Source organism: Coregonus lavaretus (genome assembly GCF_964263955.1).
Source record: "Coregonus lavaretus genome assembly, chromosome: 19".
Lineage (NCBI taxonomy): Eukaryota > Metazoa > Chordata > Actinopteri > Salmoniformes > Salmonidae > Coregonus > Coregonus lavaretus.
Genome location: NC_140006.1, coordinates 40,146,816 through 40,167,461, shown reverse-complemented (window position 1 = coordinate 40,167,461; position 20,646 = coordinate 40,146,816). Strand labels below are relative to the sequence as shown.

Genomic DNA, 20,646 nt, shown 5'->3' with positions numbered 1-20,646 from the left:
AATTAACTGACATGTTGTCCACCCAATCAAAGGATCAGAGAATCTAGTACTGAAAGCATAAACTACAGCTAGCTACTGCAGTGTATAAAATGTGGCGAGTAGTTGACTCAGAGAGAGAAAGACAATAGTTGAACTGTTTTGAACAAATACATTTCTTCAAAAATGAAGGAGAAGCAAGAGAGAGAAAGAGAGAGCGCTAGCTATATTTTGTAGTATTTTTATTTTCACTTTCACTTACTTAGCTAGCGAATGCAGCTAGCTAGTTTAGCCTACTCAAACACCCAGTTCAAACAGAGAGGGATGCTATGTTAGCTAGCTGGTTAAGGCTATCCAACACTGGCACTCTTGTAGAATCCCCTGTAGCTCAGTTGGTAGAGCATGGCGCTTGCAACGCCAGGGTTGTGGGTTCGTTTCCCACGGGGGGCCAGTATGAAAATGTATGCACTCACTAACTGTAAGTCGCTCTGGATAAGAGCGTCTGCTAAAATAAAAATGTAAAACTCTTCCAAGTCAACGTATTTATTGCCACCGGGGCCCAGCGGTGTAACTGCTAAACTGCTTACTGTACTGCATGATTGTAGTGGGTTTACTAACGCATTAGTTCTAGTAGCTATGTTGATTATGACATTAGCTAATATGGTGACAACGATGTAGACTGTGTTTAGTGGTTATGCTGTGGTTTGGCTTGGCTTGGAAAGGTTTATTCGCCTGGTCGCAAGCAAGTTTATTTATATAGCACAATTCATACATCGAAGCAATTCAATGTGCTTTACAAAGATGTTTATCAAAAATAATGAAAACATCATAATAATAAAAATACAAAACAAAAAAAAACATATAAAGATTAAAAATTAAAAATGGGATAGCTGTTATGCACTGAAGTCCACAAACGAAGGAAAAAGGTGAGAGGAGGAGCGCGCGTAGATGTGAGAAGGAATTAAGCAACGAGCAAAGGGATCATACTGTTTGTATGTGGCTGCTATGAAAGGGAACTGTGTGTGCTGGTGATCAGGGTGTATTCAGTCTGCCGATTCTGTTGAAAAACGTTTCTTAAACGGAAGCAAACGTAATGAAACGGGGTTAAACATGCCTGAATTTGTTGAATAGAAACTCTCGTTTGCAACTATTGGACTAATGATTACACCCTAGGTCAGCTAGATGCAGGCAAGAGTGTGCAAGTTGGTATTGAATTTGTCACCTTGTTTATTCACATTTTTCATTCGACCTGTGCACCTACGTTGTAAACTTTCATTCATAGGCTAGGTTGTAGCAACCTCATGATGGGTATAGGGAACATGTGAGTATCATGTAGTAGCCTAAACCTATCGCTGTTACATTGAACTGGGTGAATGGAATATGAATGACAGTAATCCAATATGCTGTAATAGAAATAAGGACATGCACATTTAAAAAAAAGTGTACTCCATAATCTTAAACCGCACTGACCGCCACTGATCTATACGTATACATTATATACAGTGCATTCGGAAAGTATTCAGACCCTTTTACATTTTCCACATTTTGTTACGTTACAGCCTTATTCTAAAATTGATTAAATCATTATTCCTCTCATCAATCTAAACACAATACCCCATAATGACAAAGGAAAAACTGGTTTTTGGATTTTTTTGCAAATGTATTAAAAATAAAAAACTGAAATATGACATTTACATGTATTCAGACCCTTTACTCAGTACTTTGTTGAAGCACCTTTGGCTGAGATTACCGCCTCGAGTCTTCTTGGTTATGACGCTACAAGCTTGGCACACCTAGTCCCCTGTAGCTCAGTTGGTAGAGCATGGCGCTTGCAATGCCAGGGTTGTGGGTTCGTTTCCCACGGGGGGCCAGTATGAAAAATGTATGCACTCACTAACTGTAAGTCGCTCTGGATAAGAGCATCTGCTAAAATGACTAAAATGTAAAAAAATGTATTTGAGGAGTTTCTCCCATTCTTCTCTGCAGATCCTCTCAAGCTCTGTCAGGTTGGATGGGGAGCGTTGATGCACAGTTATTTTCAGGTCTCTCCAGAGATATTCGATTGGGTTCAAGTCCGAGCTCTGGCTGGGCCACTCAAAGACATTCAGAGACTTGTCCCGAAGCCACTCCTGCATTGTCTTGGCTCTGTGCTTAGGGTTGTTGTCCTGTTGGAAGGTGAACCCTCACCCCAGTCTGAGGTCCTGAGCACTCTGGAGCAGGTTTTCATCAAGGATCTCTCTGTACTTTACTCTGTTAATCTTTCCCTCGATCCTGACTAGTCTCCCAGTCCCTGCCGCTGAAAAACATCCCTCCAGACGTGACGCTTGGCATTCAGGCCAAAGAGTTCAATCTTGGTTTCATCACACCAGAGAATCTTGTTTCTCATAGTCTGAGAGTCCTTTAGGTGCCTTTTGGCAAACTCCAAGTGGGCTGTCATGTGCCTTTTTTCTGAGGAGTGGCTTCCGTCTGGCCACTCTACCATAAAGGCCTGATTGGTGGAGTGCTGCAGAGATGGTTGTCCTTCTGGAAGGTTCTCCCATCTCCACAGAGGAACTCTGGAGCTCTGTCAGAGTGACCATCGGGTTCTTGGTGACCTTGTGCCTTGACACAATCCTGTCTCTGAGCTCTACGGACAATTCCTTCGACCTCATGGCTTGGTTTTTGCTTTGACATGCACTGTCAACTGTGGGACCTTATATAGACAGGTGTATGCCTTTCCAAATCATGTCCAATCAATTGAATTTACCACAGGGGGACTCCAATCAAGTTGTAGAAACATCTCAAGGATGATCAATGGAAACAGGATGCACCTGAGCTCAATTTTGAGTCTCATAGCAAAGGGTCTGAATACTTATGTAATAAGGTATTTCTGTTTTGTTTTTTTATACATTTGCAAACATTTATAAAAACCTGTTTATTTTATTAAATCCATTATAGAATAAGGCTGTAATGTAACAAAATGTGTAAAAAGTAAAGGGGTCTGAATACTTTCTGAATGCACTGTATATAAAAAAATTATGTGGCAGCCACAGTTTATCAGCGGCAGTGCTGTTGCTGTTTGCAGATATGCTGTTTGCAGACATGAAGGGTCTGGATAGATACAAGCAGTGTAGTGGTGGATCTGAAGGGTCTGGAGAGGTATAAGCAGTGTAGTGGTGGATCTGAAGGGTCTGGAGAGGTATAAGCAGTTGGAGATTTCACCTTATACAGTGAGGGAAAAAAGTATTTGATCCCCTGCTGATTTTGTATGTTTGCCCACTGACAAAGACATGATCAGTCTATAATTTTAATGGTAGGTTTATTTGAACAGTGAGAGACAGAATAACAACAAAAAAATCCAGAAAAACGCATGTCAAAAATTTTATAAATTGATTTACATTTTAATGAGGGAAATAAGTATTTGACCCCTCTGCAAAACATTACTTAGTACTTGGTGGCAAAACCCTTGTTGGCAATCACAGAGGTCAGACGTTTCTTGTAGTTGGCCACCAGGTTTGCACACATCTCAGGAGGGATTTTGTGCCACTCCTCTTTGCAGATCTTCTCCAAGTCATTAAGGTTTCAAGGCTGACGTTTGGCAACTTGAACCTTCAGCTCCCTCCACAGATTTTCTATGGGATTAAGGTCTGGAGACTGGCTAGGCCACTCCAGGACCTTAATGTGCTTCTTCTTGAGCCACTCCTTTGTTGCCTTGGCCGTGTATTTTGGGTCATTGTCATGCTGGAATACCCATCCACAACCCATTTTCAATGCCCTGGCTGAGGGAAGGAGGTTCTTACCCAAGATTTGACGGTACAAAGCCCCGTCCATCGTCCCTTTGATGCGATGAAGTTGTCCTGTCCCCTTAGCAGAAAAACACTCCCAAAGCATGGTTATTTCCACCTCCATGTTTGACGGTGGGGATGGTGTTCTTGGGGGTCATAGGCAGAATTCCTCCTCCTCCAAACACGGCGAGTTGAGTTGATGCCAAAGAGCTCCATTTTGGTCTCATCTGACCACAACACTTTCACCCAGTTCTCCTCTGAATCATTCAGATGTTCATTGGCAAACTTCAGACGGCCCTGTATATGTGCTTTCTTGAGCAGGGGGGCCTTGCGGGCGCTGCAGGATTTCAGTCCTTCACGGCGTAGTGTGTTACCAATTGTTTTCTTGGTGACTATGGTCCCAGCTGCCTTGAGATCATTGACAAGATCCTCCCGTGTAGTTCTGGGCTGATTCCTCACCTTTCTCATGATCATTGCAACTCCACGAAGTGAGATCTTGCATGGAGCCCCAGGCCAAGGGAAATTGACAGTTATTTTGTGTTTCTTCCATTTGCGAATAATCGCACCAACTGTTGTCACCTTCTCACCAAGCTGCTTGGCAATGGTCTTGTAGCCCATTCCAGCCTTGTGTAGGTCTACAATCTTGTCCCTGACATCCTTGGAGCGCTCTTTGGTCTTGGCCATGGTGGAAAGTTTGGAATCTGATTGATTGATTGCTTCTGTGGACAGGTGTCTTTTATACAGGTAACAAGCTGAGATTAGGAGCACTCCCTTTAAGAGTGTGCTCCTAATCTCAGCTCGTTACCTGTATAAAAGACACCTGGGAGCCAGAAATCTTTCTGATTGAGAGGGGGTCAAATACTTATTTCCCTCATTAAAATGCAAATAAATGTATAACATTTTTGACATGCGTTTTTCTGGATTTGTCTGGTCTCTCACTGTTCAAATAAACCTACCATTAAAATTATAGACTGATTATTTATTTGTCAGTGGGCAAACGTACAAAATCAGCAGGGGATCAAATACTTTTTTCCCTCACTGTAGGTCTGCAAACATCAAAGTTAGGGCCAAGGGGAAGGACAGAGAAACAAAGAGGGGCAGAGAGGGAGTGACAGGCAGAGAGGGAGAGAGAAAGAAAGAGGGGCAGAGAGGGAGTGACAGGCAGAGAGGGAGAGAGAAAGAAAGAGGGGCAGAGAGGGAGTGACAGGCAGAGGGAGAGAGAAAGAAAGAGGGGCAGAAAGGGAGTGACAGGCAGAGAGGGAGAGAGAAAGAAAGAGGGGCAGAGAGGGAGAGAGAAAGAAAGAGAGGCAGAGAGGCAGAGAGGGAGAGAGAAAGAAAGAGGGGCAGAGAGGGAGTGACAGGCAGAGGGAGAGAGAAAGAAAGAGGGGCAGAAAGGGAGTGACAGGCAGAAAGGGAGAGAGAAAGAAAGATGGGCAGAGAGGGAGTGACAGGCAGAGGGAGAGAGAAAGAAAGGGGCAGAGAGGGAGTGACAGGCAGAGGGAGAGAGAAAGAAAGAGGGGCAGAGAGGGAGTGACAGGCAGAGGGAGAGAGAAAGAAAGAAAGAGGGGCAGAGAGGGAGTGACAGGCAGAGGGAGAGAGAAAGAAAGATGGGCAGAGAGGGAGTGACAGGCAGAGGGAGAGAGAAAGAAAGAGGGGCAGAAAGGGAGTGACAGGCAGAGAGGGAGAGAGAACAAAAGAGGGGCAGAGAGGGAGTGACAGGCAGAGAGGGAGAGAGAAAGAAAGAGAGGCAGAGAGGCAGAGAGGGAGAGAGAAAGAAAGAGGGGCAGAGAGGGAGTGACAGGCAGAGGGAGAGAGAAAGAAAGAGGGGCAGAGAGGGAGTGACAGGCAGAGGGAGAGAGAAAGAAAGAGGGGCAGAGAGGGAGTGACAGGCAGAGGGAGAGAGAAAGAATGAGGGGCAGAGAGGGAGTGACAGGCAGAGGGAGAGAGAAAGAAAGGGGCAGAGAGGGAGTGACAGGCAGAGAGGGAGAGAGAAAGAATGAGGGGCAGAGAGGGAGTGACAGGCAGAGGGAGAGAGAAAGAAAGGGGCAGAGAGGGAGTGACAGGCAGAGGGAGAGAGAAAGAAAGAGGGGCAGAGAGGGATTGACAGGCAGAGGGAGAGAGAAAGAAAGAAAGAGGGGCAGAGAGGGAGTGACAGGCAGAGGGAGAGAGAAAGAAAGAGGGGCAGAGAGGGAGTGACAGGCAGAGGGAGAGAGAAATATTCAAATTCAAGGTGGACCAGTTAGAAGGAAAACTGTTCTGTTTGTCAGTCATTGAATACCCCTGACCTATGACCTCTCTACTCCAGATACCCAACCCCCCAGATGACCTCCCTCATCTGTCCCCTCAACACAGCAGAACAATAGGGGTCCCCCCCCTCCCCACTCTGCACCTGTCATATAGTAGTTGTCTGCTAGGACCCAGTAATTTCCTTTATAGATGGACTAAAATGTCCTACGACAATTACCCAGATACCACATAAGAACCCTTATCCCTCCCCTCACACACATTTGAATCCTTCTTCTATTGCACCTAATTGACATATGTGCCTCTCTCCCTCTTCCCCCATCTCTCTATCCCCCCTCTCAAATTCTCACCCCCTCTCTCTCTTCCCCCCCTCAAATTCTCCCCCCCTCCCTCTCTATCCTTCTCCCCCCCTCCCTATCCTTCTCTCCATCCCCCCTCTCAAATTCTCACCCCCTCCCCTCTCTATCCTTCTCCCCCCCTCCCTATCCTTCTCTCCCCTCTCTGCCTCTGACAAGCTAAGGCAAGTGTGTGACGTCTTCCCTACTCTTCCGCGTGTGCTGATGATTGTTGACAACACTACTTTGGTATAAAGGATTGTCATCCTGTGATGCGAAAACAGATTTCACATATTTACTAATTTAGCAGACGCTCTTATCCAAAGCGACTTCCAGTTAGTGAGTGCATACATTTTTCATACTGCCCCCCGTGGGAAACGAACCCACAACCCTGGCGTTGCAAGCGCCATGCTCTACCAACTGAGCTACAGGGGACTATATGCACACACAAAAAAGAATATACCGTTAGATGCATGTAGAATTGTCCACATACAGTATAAATATTTATAAGCATCCCTGTGCTATGTTGCTGTAGCAGGCACAAAAGGAAGAACCATGCAATGAGTGTGCAATTGTGTGTATAGTACAGTATGTCTGCTAACCGACCAAGCTGAGGGCACAGAGTTTCTAAACCCAGAGACGCAACTTCGCGAGACTTCCGGGAACGCTTGCGAAACAGACCAGACCAGGGTTTGACAATTCAATTCTTCCTTAGTTGTTAATTTTCTTGAAATCTAAAGGCCCAACCTAGATTCGAGCCAATGTCTTATGTAGTTGAACACGTTATTATTCCAACCTCGTGAAAGTGACAAACTGACACGTTTTCATCTTCGTCAAAAACAACTTTATATCGAAGGAGTGCCTTTGTGGTGACGACCTGCACATGCGCAGTTTGGCGCGATAAGACCGTTAGACCAGATTACGTGTTTATAAGCATGAGTTTAGCAAGCCAACGTCGCCATGACATCGCCTCGAAGTGTGATCGGGGATCAGTTTTAGCCTACCTTCATACTGTACTGTCTTTGGTAAGGGTAAGGCATCAGGGTACAGAAGCCATTGGAGAAAGCAGATGATTGCCGGAGTGCCGGGATTGGCTCTGCTCAGCTGTGACATCAGCAAGCTTCCTACTCCCTCCTCCTCCCTTGCGCCCTCTCTCTCTCGCTCTCTTGCTCTCAATTAAATTAAATTCAATTCAAAGGGCTTTATTGGCATGGGAAACATATGTTTACATTGCCAAAGCAAGTCTGCCTCTCTCGCTCAGTATTTTTCTCCTTTGCCTTTCCTCCTCAGCATCTACTTCTGATGCCGTGTGTCTGTGCTGCTGGGGCGACTGGGGCCTAACGCGCAGGGCCCTTCCCCCGATTCGCTGCACCTTCCCTGGGTCTCTGTCTCTGACACTTCCCCCTGCCTGTCAGCCTGCCTGGATACTTCCCCCACCCCCCGTAGGGAGCAACGACGTTCCGCTCCACTGGGGAGCCGTTCGGGAATTAGCAATGCCCAACCCCGGCATCCTTTAGCCACTTGGAATATCTCGGATTTCTGCATCCGTCCGTCTGTCTCGCTATCCATCTGTCGCCGGTCTCCCTCCATCCGTGGAGGGGGACAGAGGAATGAACTACTGCAACCATGATTCAAGGTAATTATTTGTGCCTCCTCCTTTCTATCCTCTACATCCTCCCTCTCTTCTCCTACCCGCTTATGCTAGTGCATGGTAATAAGCTATCTGGCACATCTGTGTGTTTGTTGCTTAGGCTAGCATATGTTTTTTCTACCTATAGTGTGATGACCTGGGGATTTGTAAAGGGAGGGTAGTGGTCCTCTGTAGCTCAGCTGGTAGAGCACGGCGCTTGTAACGCCAAGGTAGTGGGTTCGATCCCCGGGACAACCCATACACAAAAATGTATGCACGCGTGACTGTAAGTCGCTTTGGATAAAAGCGTCTGCTAAATGGCATATTATATTATATTAAATAGATGTTCACTCCACAGCTGTGTATGTAGCACTATGAGAGTGACGTCCGGCTCGGCAGGGTTGCTTTTGTGTATGTGTGTGTCTGGTGATGGCTGTGTGTGTAGTCAATAGTCGTGTCTCAAGGTTATACCCACTCTTGTGTCTCAATACTAAATGTGCTAGAATTCTGTGAGCTCTAGTGTATTATGTTCTAGACTAATGTATTGGCTGAAATAATGCCAACTAATTTCAGAATGTGTGAATCAGTTACCCATTCACCGATGGTCCTACCCATCATATCAAGAGGACATTTTCAAACCATTTTAATTTGTGTTTTCATTGTGACATTGGTTGGTCTATTCTCTATTTGTTATATGTCTATAACCCAAGCCATCATGGTAATGATAAAACATGGTAGATATTAAACAGTATAGTTGCATTCATTCACCATCAGCTAATACATCCCTTTCAGATCAGACATCATGTCAACACGGTAGGCATTGCTAACAAAACACATACACATATATGGTCTAACATTACTTACTTGCAGGTTGCTTAGGCCTGCTGAATGAATGGCTAACACAAGGAGTGTAACAGGCTTTATTGATAAAGATTATTTGTGAAGCATGCCATTGATGATATGTCATTGACGACTGAACCATTTGTAGACTTGCATGCCAAGCTGGCAGCTCCTAGGCTCTAATACAATTGAGATGTCAGCCTTTCTCGCCATTCATCAATGAGAGCTATGGTAGTGTAAGTCTCAGTGCCCACGTGCAAGGTGCACTATGGGATTGGAAGGTCTTAGGGAACAGATAGGCAGAATGGACAGAAATAGAGATGGCTGTGAGACGCTATCCATAGTAGAGAGAGGGAGGGCTCTGCCTAGAGTTTCTCTGACTCCAGTTGACTGCTATTCAGTGCAGTGTTTGTGTACAATGTTTTATTAAGTCGTCCATTAAAGAATTTGGAGTGGAGAGGGAAAGTGAAATAGTCTAAAGTAACTTCATCCCCAAGAAGTACCCTCTCCTTTTGTCACTGGCCTTAAAAAACATTGGGCATTGGTGAAAGCAATAGGGTAGATAGATGCTCCCTGTGAACTCGTCTCACCTGTCCAGCTCTTTCACATCAGTGCAAATGAAGGAAAAGGGACAAAGAGAGGAAGCCATGGGAGACTATTGAGATGCATTTTTTCTGCTCATTGTGCTTGGCATAAACTAGGCCTACACCAAAATATCAAAACAGCTGAATAGAATTCACCCTAGGAGGTTCCCCAGTAAAAATCTGGGGCTGCAGCGTACCATAATTACTATATACAGTGGGGAGAACAAGTATTTGATACACTGCCAATTTTGCAGGTTTTCCTACTTACAAAGCATGTAGAGGTCTGTAATTTTTATCATAGGTACACTTCAACTGTGAGAGACGGAATCTAAAACAAAAATCCAGAAAATCACATTGTATGATTTTTAAGTAATTAATTTGCATTTTATTGCATGACAAAAGTATTTGATACATCAGAAAAGCAGAACTTATTATTTGGTACAGAAACCTTTGTTTGCAATTACAGAGATGATAAGTTTCCTGTAGCTCTTGACCAGGTTTGCACACACTGCAGCAGGGATTTTGGCCCACTCCTCCATACAGACCTTCTCCAGATCCTTCAGGTTTCGGGGCTGTCGCTGGGCAATACGGACTTTCAGCTCCCTCCAAAGATTTTCTATTGGGTTCAGGTCTGGAGACTGGCTAGGCCACTCCAGGACCTTGAGATGCTTCTTACGTAGCCACTCCTTAGTTGCCCTGGCTGTGTGTTTCGGGTCGTTGTCATGCTGGAAGACCCAGCCACGACCCATCTTCAATGCTCTTACTGAGGGAAGGAGGTTGTTGGCCAAGATCTCGCGATACATGGCCCCTTCCATCCTCCCCTCAATACGGTGCAGTCGTCCTGTCCCCTTTGCAGAAAAGCATCCCCAAATAATGATTTTTCCACCTCCATGCTTCACGGTTGGGATGGGGTTCTTGGGGTTGTACTCATCCTTCTTCTTCTTCCAAACACAGCGAGTGGAGTTTAGACCAAAAAGCTTAATTTTTGTCTCATTAGACAACATTACCTTCTCCCATTCCTCCTCTGGATCATCCAGATGGTCATTGGCAAACTTCAGACGGGCCTGGACATGCGCTGGCTTGAGCAGGGGGACCTTGCGTGCGCTGCAGGATTTTAATCCATGACGGCGTAGTGTGTTACTAATGGTTTTCTTTGAGACTGTGGTCCCAGCTCTCTTCAGGTCATTGACCAGGTCCTGCCGTGTAGTTCTGGGCTGATCCCTCACCTTCCTCATGATCATTGATGCCCCACGAGGTGAGATCTTGCATGGAGCCCCAGACCGAGGGTGATTGACCGTCATCTTGAACTTCTTCCATTTTCTAATAATTGCGCCAACAGTTGTTGCCTTCTCACCAAGCTGCTTGCCTATTGTCCTGTAGCCCATCCCAGCCTTGTGCAGATCTACAATTTTAACCCTGATGTCCTTACACAGCGCTCTGGTCTTGGCCATTGTGGAGAGTTTGGAGTCTGTTTGATTGAGTGTGTGGACAGGTGTCTTTTATACAGGTAACGAGTTCAAACAGGTGCAGTTAATACAGGTAATGAGTGGAGAACAGGAGGGCTTCTTAAAGAAAAACTAACAGGTCTGTGAGAGCCAGAATTCTTACTGGTTGGTAGGTGATCAAATACTTATGTCATGCAATAAAATGCAAATTAATTACTTAAAAATCATACAATGTGATTTTCTGGATTTTTGTTTTAGATTCCGTCTCTCACAGTTGAAGTGTACCTATGATACAAATTACAGACCTCTACATGCTTTGTAAGTAGGAAAACCTGCAAAATCGGCAGTGTATCAAATACTTGTTCTCCCCACTGTAGCTAGTTAGTTGGCTAGCTAGCACAAAATGGCAAGTTAGTATTTCTTGATCCAACCCAAAAATTTAACAAAGAGTTATATACACACATTGCCTTGTTGCTACCAGATCCACTAGACAAAATCATCAGACAACGTTTATTTCCTGTTTATTATCTATTTGCTCTTAGCTACATTTGGCTAGCACAGCAAATAACCACAGAGCTAGTGTGTTGTGAAGGTAGAGAAAGATCAGCTTACCTTGTTAGCCAGCAAGATAGATTAATTTCTCTCACGACAGCCAACAATATAACTAAACTAAATGTAACTGCCATACGAGTCCAGTGTTTGATGGCCACATTGTTTACATCAAAAGTTAGCTAGCAGCAGTAATTACCCCGCTATTAACCTTTCTCCCCCCTCACCAATCTGTCTCTCCTAGCTCTTCGTCTGCTTCCTCCAAAAGGCAATTATATTTTATCCAGGTATATTGCCCACTTAGTTTCAATTAAGGAACATACTGCAGTTTTAATGAACCGCTAGCTTGTGCTAGGTGTGTATTATGAACCTCACATTACGAGATCTAGCTAGTGGTTTGTTTAATGTAGTAAAGCTGGACTATAATACAAATGCTAGCGCTGACAATGTTGAACTGCATATTAATTAAACCAGGATGATACATTTACATTTTTGTCATTTAGCAGACGCTCTTATTCAGAGCAACTTACAGTCGAGTGCATACATTTTTTATACCTTTTTTTTCATACCGGTTGGGAATTCGAACCCACAACCCTGGCGTTGCAAGCGCCATGCTCTACCAACTGAGCCACATGGGACCTATATATAACATGAAGCAAACAAATAGCAACTTTTTCAAGCAACGTATTTTTTTAATTAAATCAAAATAACCTTAAATTCATTTCTGCATACCCTCATGATAGTGATATTTGCTAATACTATCTGTCTCCTGTGCGTGTCATCCTTAATAAGGCCTTCCTTAATTACAAGGGTAGGGCTAGCGGACTAAACTCCAGTCCAGGAAGTTTATGATGAAAGTGGAGTTTAGTCCGCTAGGGTAGGGCTTGCATTAATCCATTTCATGATGGCATGTAAAGTACTGTGGTGTAGCTGTAGAAGTCAAATCTGGTATCCTTCAACATGGTTATCGTCATTAATTGAAAAACCCACACACTGATCTTGCCAGTATCGATCAGCCTTTTCTTTCAACTTATTAGCAAATGATTCCCACACACATACGTTATCTCAGTTGTGTGAGTGCTTTTCCAATTTCTAATAGTGGCATTTAAAATGGAGAAAGCATCTCAGCAAAATTCCCACGGGGGGCCAGTATGCAAAATAAAATAAAAATAATGTATGCACTCACTAACTGTAAGTCGCTCTGGATAAGAGCGTCTGCTAAATGACTAAAATGTAAATGTAAAATGTAAACAATGTGTGAGGATTTGTTAATCCTGTTTCAGTATAGAAATGAAAAGCCACATGTACAAGTGCATTGGACATGCCCACAAGGCCAATACTAATCCCATCACGTCTGCATTGGGCATGCATGCCATAAATAATCTCACATCCTCTGTAACCAAGAGGGTAGAGCACGGATAGTGGAGGCAAGAGACAAATACCCCGGAAAGTGACCACAGTAAAGGGTCACTTTTACAGTATTACTGGGCTGGAATAACAGACTGCACACACACACGCCCTATGGGTCCCCAGCCAACCCTATGGGTCCCCAGCCCACCCTATGGGTCCCCAGGCCACCCTATGGGTCCCCAGCCCACCCTATGGGTCCCCAGCCCACCTTATGGGTCCCCAGCCAACCCTATGGGTCCCCAGCCCACCTTATGGGTCCCCAGCCCACCTTATGGGTCCCCAGCCCAACCTATGGGTCCCCAGCCAACCCTATGGGTCCCCAGCCCACCCTATGGGTCCCCAGTATTAGGTTAGTCCACTTCTGCTCCAAAGTCACCTCAAACAGGACTGTACCAACATGGGTGCCCTCTGGGGGACATAGGCCCTGAGCTCTGAGCTGTGGCTGTGTCCACACATTAAACTGTATCAGGGTGTGTTGTTTTTTCCAGTCTCTTTGACTCTTTGACTCTTTGGTGGTCCTCTGTAGCTCAATTGGTAGAGCATGGCGCTTGTAACGCCAGGGTAGTGGGTTCGATCCCCGGGATCACCCATACGTAAAAATGTATGCACACATGACTATAAGTCGCTTTGGATAAAAGCGTCTGCTAAATGGCATATTATTATTATATTATTACAACACTGTATGATGCCAACCCTGGAGGGGGCTTGGCCTCCGTTTTGGCACAGAATGGCCGCTGTAGCTATATTCCCCCACAGCACTGGCTCAATGGAGTGTTTCCATTGACCACTACTGGCTTTTCTATCCTTTCCGTTTAGTCTTTGGTTGTACAAATGTGGTGATTGTGTTCCTAAGTTACGCATCCTACCTTTGTAAATGTAGTGACCGCAATTTAATCTTCCTCTTTAGTAATTAATTTTATGCAACTTGTATAACAAAATGATTACTTCTGACATGGTTTGTTGTACTACACTCCCCTCCGTATGTATTTGGACAGTGAAGCTAAAACTTTTAATGTGGCTCTATACTGCAGAATTTTGGATTTGAGATCAAATGTTTCATATGAGACAACACAGAATGCCACCTTTTATTTGAGGGTATTTTATACATATCTGTTTTACCATTTAGAAATGAAACACTTTATTGACAGTGCATTCCGAAATTATTCAGACCCCTGGACTTTTTCCAAATTTTACATTACAGCCTTATTCTAAAATGGATTAAATGATTTTTTCCCCCCTCATCAATCTACACACAATACCCCATAATGACAAAGCGAAAACAGGTTTGTAGAAACTTTAGCAAATTTATAAAAACCTAAAAACATAAATACCTTATTTACATAAGTATTCAGACCCTTTGCTATGAGACTCGAAATTGAGTTCAGGTGCATCCTGTTTCCACTGGTCATCCTTGAGATGTTTCTATAACTTAATTGGAGTCAGTCCACCTGTGGTAAATTCAATTGATTGGACATGATTTGGAAAGGCACACACCTGTCTACAGTGCCTTGCAAAAGTATTCATCCCCCTTGGCGTTTTTCCTATTTTGTTGCATTACAACCTGTAATTTAAATGGATTTTTATTTGGATTTCATGTAATGGACATACACAAAATAGTCAAAATTGGTGAAGTGAAATTAAAAACATAACTTGTTTCAAGAAATTCTAAAACATAAATAACGGAAAAGTGGTGCGTGCATATGTATTCACCCCCTTTGCTATGAAGCCCCTAAATAAGATCTGGTGCAACCAACTACCTTCAGAAGTCACATAATTAGTTAAATAAAGTCCCCCTGTGTGCAATCTAAGTGTCACATGATCTGTCACATGATCTCAGTATATATACACCTGTTCTGAAAGGCCCCAGAGTCTGCAACACCACTAAGCAAGGGGCACCACCAAGCAAGCGGCACCATGAAGACCAAGGAGCTCTCCAAACAGGTCAGGGACAAAGTTGTGGAGAAGTACAGATCAGGGTTGGGTTATAAAAAAATATCAGAAACTTTGAACATCCCACGGAGCACCATTAAATCCATTATTAAAAAATGGAAAGAATATGGCACCACAACAAACCTGCCAAGAGAGGGCCATCCACCAAAATTCACGGATCAGGCAAGGAGGGCATTAATCAGAGAGGCAACAAAGAGACCAAAGATAACCCTGAAGGAGCTGCAAAGCTCCACAGCGGAGATTGTAGTATCTGTCCATAGGACCACTTTAAGCCGTACACTCCACAGAGCTGGGCTTTACGGAAGAGTGGCCAGAAAAAAGCCATTGCTTAAAGAAAAAAATAAGCAAACACGTTTGGTGTTCGCCAAAAGGCATGTGGGAGACTCCCCAAACATATGGGAGAAGGTACTCTGGGCAGATGAGACTAAAATGGAGCTTTTTGGCCATCAAGGAAAACGCTATGTCTGGCGCAAACCCAACACCTCTCATCACCCCGAGAACACCATCCCCACAGTGAAGCATGGTGGTGGCAGCATCATGCTGTGGGGATGTTTTTCATCGGCAGGGACTGGGAAACTGGTCAGAATTGAAGGAATGATGGATGGCACTAAATACAGGGAAATTCTTGAGGGAAACCTGTTTCAGTCTTCCAGAGATTTGAGACTGGGACGGAGGTTCACCTTCCAGCAGGACAATGACCCTCAGCATACGGCTAAAGCAACACTTGAGTGGTTTAAGGGGAAACATTTAAATGTCTTGGAATGGCCTAGTCAAAGCCCAAACCTCAATCCAATTGAGAATCTGTGGTATGACTTAAAGATTGCTGTACACCAGCGGAACCCATCCAACTTGAAGGAGCTGGAGAAGTTTTGCCTTGAAGAATGGTCAAAAATCCCAGTGGCTAGATGTGCCAAGCTTATAGAGACATACCCCAAGAGACTTGCAGCTGTAATTGCTGCAAAAGGTGGTTATGCACGCTCAAGTTTTCTGTTTTCTTGTCTTATTTCTTGTTTGTTTCACAATAATATATATTTTTAATCTTGAAAGTGGTAGGCATGTTGTGTAAATCAAATCATACAAACCCCCAAAAATCCATTATAATTCCAGGTTGTAAGGCAACAAAATAGGAAAAATATCAAGGAGGGTGAATACTTTCGCAAGCCACTGTATATAAGGTCCCACAGTTGACAGTGCATGTCAGAGCAAAAACCAAGCCATGAGGTCGAAGGAATTGTCCGTAGAGCTCCGAGACTGGATTGTGTCAAGGCACAGATCTGGGGAAGGGTACCAACAAATGTCTGCAGTATTGAAGGTCCCCAAGAATACAGTGGCCTCCATCATTCTTAAATGGAAGAATTTTGGAACCACCAAGACTCTTCCTAGAGCTGGCCGCCTGGCCAAACTGAGCAGCATCATGCTGTGGGGATGTTTTTCAGCGGCAGGGAGACTAGTCAGGATCGAGGGAAAGATGAACGGAGCAAAGTACAGAGAGATCCTTGATGAAAACCTGCTCCAGAGCACTCAGGACCTTAGACTGGGGCGAAGGTTCACCTTCCAACAGGACAGTGACCCTAAGCACACAGCCAAGACAACGCAGGAGTGGCTTCGGGACAAGTCTCTGAATGTCCTTGAGAGGACCAGCCAAAGCCTGGACTTGAACCCGATCAAACATCTCTGGAGAGACCTGGAAATAGCTGTGCAGCGACACTCCCCATCCAACCTGACAGAGCTTGAGAAGATCTGCAGAAAAGAATGGGAAAAATTCCCCAAATACAGGTGTGCCAAGCTTGTAGCGTCATACCCAAGAAGACTCGAGGCTGTAATCGCTGCCAAAGATGCTTCAACAAAGTACTGTGTAAAGGGTCTGAATACTTATGTAAGTGTGACATTTCTAAAAACCTGTATTTGCTTTGTCATTATGGGGTATTGTGTGTAGATTGATGAGGGGGGGGAAAAACAATTTAATCAATTTTAGAATAAGGCTGTAACGTATCAAAATGTGGAAAGACTCAAGGGGTCTGAATACTTTCCGAATGTACTGTATCTAGTCCCCGCATTTAAAGAAGTCATAAGTATTTGGACAAATTCACTTATGACACATTTTGTTGTTGTTTTGGCTCTGGATACAATGGCTATGATGTTAAAGTGCAGACGGTCAGCTTTAATTTGAGGGTATTTTCATCAACCGTTTAGAAATGAAAGCACTTTTTGTACATAGTCTCCCCATTTTAGGGGACCAAAAGTATTGGAACAAATTAACTTATGTGTATTAAAGTAGTAAAAAGTTAAGTATTTGGTCCCATATTCATAGCACGCAATGACTATATCAAGTTTATGTCTGAATGGTAATGGGAAATAATGGGGGGGGGGGGGGTAAATTTGCATAAATGTATTGTGTCATTTTGGAGTCACTTTTATTGTAAATAAGAATATACTATGTTTCTAAACACTTAATCCTGAATGAATCGTGAATAATGATGAGAGACAAAGTTACAGAGGCATAAATATACTCCCCCCAAAAATGCTAACTTCCCATTGTTTTAATGGTGAGAGGTTAGCATGTCTTGGGGGTATGATATTTGTGTGTCTGTAACGTTCTCACTCATTATTATTCACGGTTCATTCAGGATTATCCGTAATCATTGTAGCATCCACATTAATGTAGAAGTGTTTAGAAACATATTCTATTGTTATTTACAATAAAAGTGACTCCAAAATGACACAATACATTTATGCTAATTTACCCCCCCCCACCCACCCACTGTAACACATAAGTTAATTGAACTCAAATGGTTTGAGGAAACGAACCGGTTGCCTTGACTCATTTGAGTAAAGTAACTCAAACTATTTGAGTTATCAGCACTGAGATAGCCTACTCTCTCCAACTCACTTTCTCTCCCGCTACCCTTCTTTCCTTCTCCTTTAGGACTGAAAAAACGCACCAGGAAGGCCTTTGGGTTACGAAAGAAGGAGAAGGACACAGACTCCACGTGAGTGTGCACGAGTAGACAGTTTAACGAGCAGAATGAAGCACTGAGACATCAAAACATTGCATAATTCAGCAGCTACATCAGGATTTACTTTGGTAACACTTTATTTGGTTGTAAATCCATAGACATGCAGTTGCTATGTTGCTCTATGTAGAACATCAATAGATGGGATATCCAAATAAAGTTGTTTTTATTTTTATTTGATAGCTATTTGAGCGGTCATTCAAAACATATTTTTGAGCTTTACACCAATATTTTTCGAAGTAGTCTTACCTGATGATTCTGTCCTTTCCTTTGTTGTGTGTCTATACAGGGGCTCCCCTGACAAAGATGGAGTAAGTATGAGAAAGGTAGACTATGGGGTAAACAATCGATGTGATGTCATTGATACTCTTATCCTCACTCTTCTTTGTTTGTTTACTTCACTGTCGTTTAATGCATCTCATTTGTGAATAGTGCTGTTGTTGTTGTTGTTGTTGTTTCAAGCTATGGGTATATAAAATGCTTGTTGTTATGAGAGTTTCTCACTCACACGTTCCATTATCACAGAAAAAGACCAACGGGGCTCCAAATGGCTATTATGGGGAGATTGATTGGGACCGATATGTAAGTACATATGTACAACACAGTGCAGTAAGTAATCCCTCTATAGTGTCAGTGATTAGTAGTAATACAAAGGGTTAGTGAATAAGCAATAACAGGTAGTGACCCCCTGGTTGTCAAAACTCAAACTCATGACGTGACAAATGAATAGGGTCTAATAACTAATGAGTAGTGACTAATAACTAATAAATAGTGACTAATGACTAATGAATGGTGACTAATGTCGAGTGACTAATGAATAGTGACTAAGAACTAATGAATAGTGACTAATGACTAATGACTAATAACTAATGAATAGTGACTACTGACTAATAAATAGTGACTATTAACCAATGAATAGTGACTAATGACTAATGAATAGTGAGTAATAACTAATTAATAGTGACTAATAACGCATGAATAGTGACTAATGACTAATGAATAGTGACTAATGAATAGTGACTAATAACTAATGAATAGTGACTAATAACTAATGAATAGTGACTAATAATTAATGAATAGTGACTAATTAATGAATAGTGACTACTAACTAACTAATAGTGACATAACGACCAATGAATAGTGACAAGTGACTAATGAATGGTGACTAATGACTAATGAATAGTGACTAGTGCCTAATAATTAATAACTAATGGCGTAACTAATCACTAGTGACCAGTGACTAATAGCTACTGACTAGTGACTAATGACTAATGGCGTAACTAATGACGTGACTAATACAAATTTAGAAAATATATAACAATTTCAGAACCGCTGATGCAATAATTTGCTTATAAAGATGTTTCAACCACAATGGGGAAACCACATTCTAAACGTTACTTCCCACAACCAGACGTCACTTCCGCTTCTGCTCCCTACGACTTTCCTGATTATGGCAATCAATCATCCTCATGTAACATTGAATTTGGATTCAAAATGTGATCTCTCTTTTCAGAATCGTACATTAAGTTTGTGTGAGTCTTAACAAACAAGCATCTTCAAACATCTCCATCTATAAAAAACACAGGACTGCAGTTTTTGTGTGCATTTCTTTAACCACAAGCATGAGAGAAGTGAATGTATTTGTTGTTACACGATGTCACAAACAATAATTTTACCACTTACATATTTACTTCCTGTTACAGGCCACTCCAGACGTGGACGCTGAGGGCTTCAGTCTCAGACCCGGAGAGGAGAGAGAAAATATCCTTTTAGATGATCAGATGTAGTCCATGTGGAATGGCTAGCTAGTTAGCGGTGCGCTAGTAGCGGGCATAGTGTAGGTGACGTCACCTGCCCTGAGACCTAGAGAGGTACTGTTGTCCTGCCCTGAGACCTAGAGAGGTACTGTTGTGCTGCCCTGAGACCTAGAGAGGTACTGTTGTCCTGCCTGAGACCTAGAGAGGTACTGTTGTCCTGTCCTGAGACATAGAGAGGTACTGTTGTCCTGTCCTGAGACATAGAGAGGTACTGTTGTGCTGCCCTGAGACCTAGAGAGGTACTGTTGTCCTGTCCTGAGACCTAGAGAGGTACTGTTGTGCTGCCCTGAGACCTAGAGAGGTACTGTTGTCCTGCCCTGAGACCTAGAGAGGTACTGTTGTCCTGTCCTGAGACCTAGAGAGGTACTGTTGTCCTGCCCTGAGACCTAGAGAGGTACTGTTGTGCTGCCCTGAGACCTAGAGAGGTACTGTTGTCCTGTCCTGAGACCTAGAGAGGTACTGTTGTCCTGCCCTGAGACCTAGAGAGGTACTGTTGTCCTGCCCTGAGACCTAGAGAGGTACTGTTGTCCTGCCCTGAGACCTAGAGAGGTACTGTTGTCCTGCCCTGAGACCTAGAGAGGTACTGTTGTCCTGCCCTGAGACCTAGAGAGGTACTGTTGTCCTGCCCTGAGACCTAGAGAGGTACTGTTGTCCTGTCCTGAGACATAGAGAGGTACTGTTGTGCTGCCCTGAGACCTAGAGAGGTACTGTTGTCCTGTCCTGAGACATAGAGAGGTACTGTTGTGCTGCCCTGAGACCTAGAGAGGTACTGTTGTCCTGTCCTGAGACCTAGAGAGGTACTGTTGCCCTGGTCAGACACCTAGAGAGGTAATGTTGCCCTGGTCAAACACCTAGAGAGGTACTGTTGCCCTGGTCAGACACCTAGAGAGGTACTGTTGCCCTGGTCAGACACCTAGAGAAGTACTGTTGCCCTGGTCAGACACCTAGAGAGGTACTGTTGCCCTGGTCAGACACCTTGAGAGGTACTGTTTCCCCGGTCAGACACCTAGAGAAGTACTGTTGCCCCGGTCAGACACCTAGAGAAGTACTGTTGCCTTGGTCAGACACCTAGAGAAGTACTTTTGCCT

General features: G+C 43.7%; 1 protein-coding gene across 1 annotated transcript in view; it reads left to right on the top strand.

The window, feature by feature from the left end:
- Positions 1-7,945: 7,945 nt before the first annotated feature.
- The window catches only part of LOC311146303 (SH3-containing GRB2-like protein 3-interacting protein 1), a gene marked incomplete at both ends in the record, with an annotated part of 38,800 nt that continues 26,099 nt past the window's right edge, over positions 7,946-20,646 (top strand). Inside the window, 5 exons of the mRNA XM_084182793.1 lie at positions 7,946-7,955; positions 17,654-17,717; positions 18,031-18,052; positions 18,267-18,323; positions 19,445-19,505. Coding sequence (XP_084038919.1) covers positions 7,946-7,955; positions 17,654-17,717; positions 18,031-18,052; positions 18,267-18,323; positions 19,445-19,505 — 214 coding nt within the window. The remainder of the gene's footprint in view (positions 7,956-17,653; positions 17,718-18,030; positions 18,053-18,266; positions 18,324-19,444; positions 19,506-20,646) is intronic.